Genomic DNA, 7,618 nt, shown 5'->3' on the forward strand with positions numbered 1-7,618 from the left:
ACAACCTCTCTGGGCAGCCTGTTCCAGTGCTCTGTCACCTTCAGAGTAGTTTCTCCCCATATTCAGATGGAACCTCCTGTGCTTCATTCTGTGCCTGTTGCCCCTCATCCTATTGCTGGGCACCACTGAAAGGAATCTGGCCCCATCCTCTCCTCCTGACCCATCCATCCATCTCCTCTCCTGACTCTGCCTCACCAATAGCCACTGCAAAAATCATGGAAGAGCACGGTGTGGTGGGACACAGGGTTACGCACGCGGTTGAGAAATGTGGTGGAAAAAGACATCTAGCAAATCTTGCTGAGCTGGGGTCAGTGTTTCCGAGAATGACTTGTCATTTAAACCCTGGAAGACTTTGCGGCTTGCCCTGGGGATGCAGACAGAGAATGTGACACTGGAGTGCAGAGCAGTGCAGCTGAAAATACAAACTGCACAAGCTCATGTAGTAAATCTGAAATCTAGAGGAAATAACAGAGTGCACGAAACCTCAAAAAAACCCACTCAACTTTTTTTTACAAATTGAAAGTATATTTTTTCATAAATGTGGATGCTTTTTAGCTGCTGTAGGTGATAATTAAGCCCCACTTTTCACCTTTTTTTCTAACTAAGAAATTTGATTGTTATGGTGATTAGAACTGTGAAGACATGAAAGACTTAGGATGGCTCGTTTTTAATGAGAGGTACACAGCATCAGAGCTGAGACCCCTGTATTTAACCCACAAGGTCTGATCACAGTGCTACTGCCTAGACCTCAGAAGTTTAACCTCCTTCTTCCCATGGAAGAGGACTTCCATTATGGGCATCTTGGCAAGTAAGCTCTACTGGCTGCCCGTGCGTTTATAGCATCACAGGATCCCAAAGAAAGCCTTCATTTGACTAAACACTGCTATTTGTACCTCTTGGTTCACCCGGCAACTGAAGTGGCATTGAGGGTTCCCCTGTGCCCTGTGGTCAGGTCTGGCAGCACATGGGCAGCAGGTCACAGGGACCAGTGCCCAGCATGCCCAGACCATCCAGCTCTCCAGATGTTTCCATCTCACCTCTCTGCTGGTGCAGACTCAAGGGCGCAGGCAGGCTTGCTGGGTAGTGATCGCTGTCACCGCAGAGGTCTCGATCCAGACACCCAAACTGCAAGCAGCTTGAATCAAAACAGAGCCAGACAAGGTCTTTGGCTGCTTGCTCATCCGAATCACAGCTGTCCTCTACTGTGCCATGGCTGGTTCTATGCCTGTCGTGCTGCAGTTCATCTGCCCTTCTTTCTCACTTCCTGATGCAGTTTTGTCTGGCCACAAAGCATGAACTTTGCTATCCAAAGCTGATAGGCTAAACCACGTATTATGAAAGCAAACATAATAATGAAAGAAGGAACACCCAAGTACCCTTGCAACTGAGGAGACCTGCCCTGGGTCATAGTGCCAACTACTTGCTCGTCTTTGCCCCCATGCTAACTCTGACCCACCCAGGGATGACAGGGGAAAATTAAAACATCCCCCTCCCCAAAATATTGCAAAACAGGAGGTTGAAGTGAAATACAGGAAGTGAAAGCAAAGTTGATTTAATTTCTGGCCAGTGCAAAGGCTCAGATCCTGTCACTCCCATGGGCTTGGGTACTTTGGGGCCAAGTCCCTGCCTGGGGTGGGACCAACCTGCATATCACTGGTGTGTGGCTCTGATTCAAAAAGAACCAGTCTCTGAAGAGGTGCCCACAGCAGGCGAAGGCGTGTTTGCCACAGACATCAGTCCCTGTCAATAAAGTCTTGCAGGAGGCACAGCACTAGGAAAGTACAAGAGCTGATTTAGCAGGACATCTGTGATGTGGCACCGCCAAGTGCAGCTGGGAAGGGATCTGGCCCTCTGCAGAGCCCATCTGGCACTCTGTTCCTCCAAGTCCAATTTCTGCCTTGCCAGTCCCAGCACACCTGGAAGAAGACACATGTCATTGGGACACTCCTAATCCTACTGTTGTCCTTGCCCAGGAGCAGCTGCCCCGAGAAGGAGCCTGTGGGCTCCATCTTTCTCTGCAGCCCTTGCAGGCTCCTCTGCCTGCTGGCTGCTGCTGCTCGTATTTGACTTTCTCACTCCCTGCCTCCCTTGTTCTGCCATAAACTGTCTCCTCATTTAGGGAGTGACACGCCAGGGGATATATGTTCCTGCTGCTCATAAATCCTTGAAGGGTACAATAGCACCCGAATCACTGACCTCACCCTGCTTCTTTTTAGTGCCTCTTTTTTTAAACCAGACCCCCTTTCTCACTTCCTAGTTGCTGGGATCTTTGTTCTCATACCTTTTTGTGTCTCTTCAGTTCCCATCAAGGCTTTGGGACTGATGAAGGCCTGCAGATATACCAGGGGGGTGTTGTTCTTCCTTTGCAAAAGGATTCTCTGACACCCTCTGTTGTGAACTGTCCCCTCCCCTGCAACCCCCACGCCCTGCACACATGTGCACACACCTGGCTGAGCTGTCCTGGCTTTACCATGTGTGTCAGAAGAGGAGGACACAGTGGCACTTAGCCTTGCCTGTGAGCCCATGCTGCCCCACAGCATCCCTCACCCAGCCAGGTTCACTCACCTCACCGGGTCTCGGTGCATCAGCTTGCAAACTCCGTCTCCTCCCACCCAGGTGGGCTCACACTTTTGCCCCTCGCTGTCTCCTGGAGGCTCAGCTAGTGGGGAAGAGCAGTGCAACCCCCGGCATTTCCTCACCACTGTCTGAGTCGGCAGCAGGTAGGACCAGATTACTGGAATGTGTGTCAGAGGCTACACCCTGATGCTGCAGATCCCAACATGCCTGCTGCCCCAGGGTGCTGACTCCAGAAAGCAGGAGCAAGGACCCAACAGAATGAGGGATGCGGGAAGCTGGGAAGGCAAGGAGGTGGAAAGTGTACTACCACAGAGGGGCTGCTCAGGTTCAAAAGGATGACTGATAATCCCCAGTGCTCTTCAGACCCCTTTGTGCAGGGAAAAGTGGAAGGGTACAGCAAAGGGGTTAACCCACATGCAGGACCATGGTGGAAAAACCATAAGCAGGGCCAGAGCAACCACGTTGCACTTTCTGAATGATTCAGACAGGAAAAGCAGAAACCTCCAAGCTGCATGAGGAGTTTCACCTTCCAGGGGGATGGGGCCAGCCGGCACTTCCCAGTCCTGCTGGAGGAAGCAGGATTTCTCCCAGGATGTTTCAGCTGCCTGGTCACATATCTCGCATTTTCCTGGACTCCCAGGGGCTCTTAGGAAACAGCTACCCACTGAGAAGAGGGGCAGGCACCCCATTATACCTTCTTAGGAGAAGGGCAAGGATTGTTCCTTTTGCCATGGGGAAGAAAATGAGGTGGGCAAAGGAAGAGCTGCCAGGAAAAGAGTTAAGAGACTTAGGGAGCAGCCAGGCTGTGTCTGTTTGCTGTAACTATGTGGGCTGCAGGGTAGAAAAGAAGAATCTCTAGCTTGGATGAGGCAGATGAGGGAGGGTCCTCAAGGACAGTGGCTGGGGATGAAGGAGGCAGTGGGTCTTCCCCTCTCTGCTCCCATGAGCTGTCACTGCAGGGAAACTCTCCAGCTCCCTAACGGGCTTGGTGACAAAATGATGACAAGCTGGCGGATCTAGCGACAGCTGCTTGGTGCTGCCAGGTTTTTCTTGTGTGGAAGGCTCTGTCTGCTGCTGACTGGGTCTTGGGCTGCTTCCTGCTGATGAAGTGACTTGACTGTGGAGGAAGACAACCAGATCATCTGCTGACAGGACAGCAGAGACCGGGGGTCTGACAATGATGCCATGTGAGCTCCCTCTGATGGATGCCTGCTCCAGAGCCCTAGTTCTGAGCTCTCTCACAATGCTGTCTGAGCTGTAGATAGAGAACAGGACTGGCATGGATGCCCCTTCAGGGGACAACCTGCAGGGTTTCTGCTTAGCTGCTGTGTCTCCAATGCTGCCAGGCACACCAGGGCAGCCCATGGTCATTGCCCAAGGAAGGGGCTACCCGTGCTTTGTAAGAACTACTGCGAGAGCGACGGTCGAGCACAAGCAGTGGGAGATCGCAGGAGGGCATTCAGGTGGCTGCTGCACCGTGGCTGAAGGTGGAGTTTTGCCAGGAACAGGATGGAGATGGTGTGGCTGTGCTTGGTGCTGGTCCCTGTGCAGCACGTTCTTGCTGTGGCCTGGCTGTAAGTATGCTTTGCGCTTGTATTATTTGGATTGGAAAGTCACCTGGGGAGGGGCTGTCTCCCAGGAAAACAGATTTGAGAGCAAAGGGTGGAAGAAAGAACCTGGGCAACCCAAAGGCAGCACATTAGGAGGGACATCTCTGGGAGCATGAAGAGAGAGGGATGATGAAGCTGAAGAAGTGAAGACCAGGGTGGGGAGCAGGAATGTCCAATTTGGCATAGACAAGAGGCAGCACATCCCCTTCCCTGCCCTGGTTCTGCTCTAACATAAGGCTATAGAGGGATAGTCCTGCACAGACCTGGCCTTCGCTCTAGCCTCTCTTGCCACTGACTCTCTTCCCTGCCCCACAGGTACCTGGCCAAGGAGCCTTCTCTGTGGATGGTCCTCCAGGACCCCAGTGGCTGTGAGGTTCTGATGGGGCTAGTGGAAGAGCAGGTCTATGTTTGCCAGCGACAGGTGGAAGCCATGGATGCAGTGAAGCGAGGTGCAGAGCTGGCTGTTGAGGAGTGTCAGCATCAGTTTCACGCTTGCCGGTGGAACTGCTCCACTCTGCAGGGGCTGCAGGTCTTTGGCAAGGTTGCCATCCAAAGTGAGCGAGGAGGAGATGGTGCAGGCAGAGTTGGCATGGGGTCCCTTCAGTGTGTCCATGGGGTATGCTTGACACATTAGCCTTTCCTGGGCTAGTGTTCAAGTGCCACACAGGAACTAGCCCAAGAGTGGCCATTACCTTCCTCCACAGGCTAACAAAGCTGTCAACACAGAGCAAACTGAACCAAATGCACATACTGTTACAAATATTAATATTCTGGCTAAACTTCTTTCTCATTTGACCAGGCTTAGCTTTTTGGTCCCATCTGAATGATTCTGGGTACCAGCTCTGCAGACTGATGGATCTTCTCCTCCACCTTGCCATCAGCCCAGTCCTTTGGAGTAGCAGCTCATATCAAATCTTTTTCTCTGAAGCTGAAGTCCCTTTTTATTGCAGGCCAGGGAAAAAGGATCTGCCTGTATCCCCAAAACAGCATGAAACAGATTTTGCATGTGTTTGCACAGAAGGAGCTATGAGCAGGGTCTCTCTGGCTCCCAGTGACAAGGTGGCAGGATTCTCCCTGACAAAGCACTCTGCATGGGAATCTCAGCCCCTGATGTCCTGCACCATGGCTCCCCTTTCACTTCCCTTGGGGGCTGCTGACTTCTCTCCCTCAATAGGACACCCAGTTCAGGAATTGAGGGTGCCCAACATGAGGGCACTGAGCCAGAAGAACCCCACAGAGCTGTTCCCCTTGCTGGCTCCAGGCCTTGGGAACTGCAGCATCCTGACAGTGATTTCTCCCAAGCAGTCCCTATTTGAATACACCCTTCCTGCATGCAGTCACAGCCTCTTTCCCCCCCGCCATGTTCTATTGATGCCTTCCCCCTCCACAGACTGGTGCCACTTCTCGCCCCACTGCAGGCACGCAGGAGTCTGCTTTCATCCTCGCCATCTCTGCCTCCAGCATTGCCTTTGCTGTGACTTGTGTCTGCAGCCGTGGGGAGCTGGAGAAGTGTGGCTGTGACCGCAAGATTCGAGGAGTCAGCCCAGAAGGTGAAGGAGGAGGCTGGTGGCAGGGAGGGGGTGGCAGAGGAGAAAATCCATGGGGGAGACAGTCACCAGGGGGTGAGGGCACCTCAGCCCTTTGGGAGTTCCTCACAGGGCTTGTCCCTCTTCACCTCATGGTTGCTTTCCCTCTGCAGGTTTCGAATGGTCAGGCTGCTCTGATAACCTGTCTTATGGGATTGCCTTTTCTCAAGCCTTTGTAGACAACCCTGAGAGGAACCGTGGTGTGTCCTCCAGCCGAGCACTCATGAACCTGCCCAACAACGAGGCTGGGAGGAAGGTAAGGGCAGGAAAAAGGGCTGGGAAACAAGCCTGACTTCAGGGGCTTCTCCCTGGCTAGACAGGGCTTGGTCCAGGCTGTTACCTCAAGAAGCAGTTTGGGGCAGCCACAGGTTCCTAGGGCAGGTCTGTGTCCTGCTGCCTTTCCTCAGCCCAGCACTGTGCTGCTCACACCAAGCTGGCTCCTCACCTGTACAGAGGGGGGTCCCAGCCTCCCCTTATCTGCCTCTGTGCAGAGTCTTTTTCCCCACAGAGCCCATTTGTGATTTACCTCCCTTGGAATTTTCTGCAAAGGAAATCAGTCTTGCTGCCCCTCTAGTCCCTCCTGAGCAAAGACACCATCCTCTGTAAGGGCTGCTGTAAGATCTGGTCCCTTGAGCATCCTCTGGCTCTGGGCAGATCTGTTCCTCTTCCTCACAGTCAGTCCCCTTCCCTAAGGATCAGAGCAGGTCCCTGTCTCTTCCCCTGCCTCAGGGATTTCTCTTACAGACCCAAGCCAGCCTATTTCCAACAGAGAGGATCACCTTCTGTGTCATATTGGCTTGGCTTAAAAAGACTTTTAATGCGCCTTCCTTTCTTTCCCTTCCCTTGGGCTCATCCTGCCCTCCAGCCCCATGGGAGGTCTGTGGGGGAGCAGTGCCTGCTGGGGTGCCCGCAGGCATGGGAGGTGTAGAACAAGGTGTCCCAGGTCTGACTGGCAGCTGCATCCTGCTCCCCAGGCTCTCCTGGCCCACATGAAGGTGGAGTGCAAGTGCCACGGCATGTCTGGTTCCTGCCAGGTACGCACAAGCTGGAAGGTCATGCCTCCTTTCCGGAAAGTGGGCAACATCCTCAAGGAAAAATTTGAGGGGGCGACAGAGGTTCACCCCAAGTGGGTTGGTTCCCGCAACCTCCTGGTACCCAAGAGCTCTCACTTCAAGTCCTACACAGCTCATGACCTGGTCTACCTGTTGGCCAGCCCAGACTTCTGTGACCAGGATCCCCAGAGCGGTGTCTTTGGTACCTCTGGCCACCAGTGCAACCGGACATCCCTGGCCATGTATGGCTGTGAGCTCCTGTGCTGCGGCAGGGGCTTCCAGACGGCCCAGGCAGAGGTGGTGGAGCGATGCAGCTGCAAGTTTCGCTGGTGCTGCTCCATCAAGTGCAAGCAGTGCCAGCACCTGGTAGAGGTGCACAGCTGCTGCTGAGCGGGAGCGCACCTGGGCAGTGGGAGGCTGAGGGGGGCTGCAAGGAGAGGAAAAGCCCAGGGAAAGACATAGGGGGGCGTGGGGGAGACACACAGCCTGAGAGGGAGCAGAGGACATGTGAGGTTTTGCTGCCCTGACTGACAGCAGTCCCTGGTGCTGGGGGAGCCATCAGCTCCCGGGTGTTCCCCACACAGCATGCTCTTGACAGCCTCTTTGGGCTCTTTTGTGGTTTGAATTATTTTTCTGGATGGAGGGTTGGAGGACACAAGCCCAACGAACTCTTAGACTTTAGAAATAAACCAGCTGTGATGGAAAGGAAATTGTGTATGTCAACTCCTACCTCATGTGCTGCATTTCTGACCTGGAGGGTGCCTGGCTCTGCTCCCTTCTGTGGGCTGGGAGG

At 53.6% G+C, this 7,618-nt stretch overlaps 1 protein-coding gene across 1 annotated transcript; it reads left to right on the top strand.

Moving 5' to 3' along the window:
• The first annotated feature begins 4,017 nt into the window (after nucleotides 1–4,017).
• On the top strand, nucleotides 4,018–7,535 carry LOC102083488 (protein Wnt-4). The gene is made up of 5 exons (XM_021292692.2): nucleotides 4,018–4,151; nucleotides 4,503–4,741; nucleotides 5,606–5,737; nucleotides 5,887–6,029; nucleotides 6,748–7,535. Exons 1-5 carry the CDS (start codon nucleotides 4,087–4,089, stop codon nucleotides 7,213–7,215), a joined length of 1,047 nt encoding a protein of 348 aa, XP_021148367.2. The 5' UTR covers nucleotides 4,018–4,086; the 3' UTR covers nucleotides 7,216–7,535.
• The last annotated feature ends 83 nt before the right edge of the window (nucleotides 7,536–7,618 follow it).

This window comes from Columba livia, chromosome 1 (assembly GCF_036013475.1).
Source record: "Columba livia isolate bColLiv1 breed racing homer chromosome 1, bColLiv1.pat.W.v2, whole genome shotgun sequence".
Lineage (NCBI taxonomy): Eukaryota > Metazoa > Chordata > Aves > Columbiformes > Columbidae > Columba > Columba livia.

Excerpts from the sequence above, each read along its gene's own strand:
- LOC102083488 (XM_021292692.2), top strand. The coding sequence starts at position 4,087 with ATGGAGATGGTGTGGCTGTGCTTGGTGCTGGTCCCTGTGCAGCACGTT. Across the intron at positions 4,742-5,605 it reads TGGCAAGGTTGCCATCCAAA|GCACGCAGGAGTCTGCTTTC; the intron begins GTGAGCGAGGAG and ends GCCCCACTGCAG. Across the intron at positions 5,738-5,886 it reads TCGAGGAGTCAGCCCAGAAG|GTTTCGAATGGTCAGGCTGC; the intron begins GTGAAGGAGGAG and ends TTCCCTCTGCAG.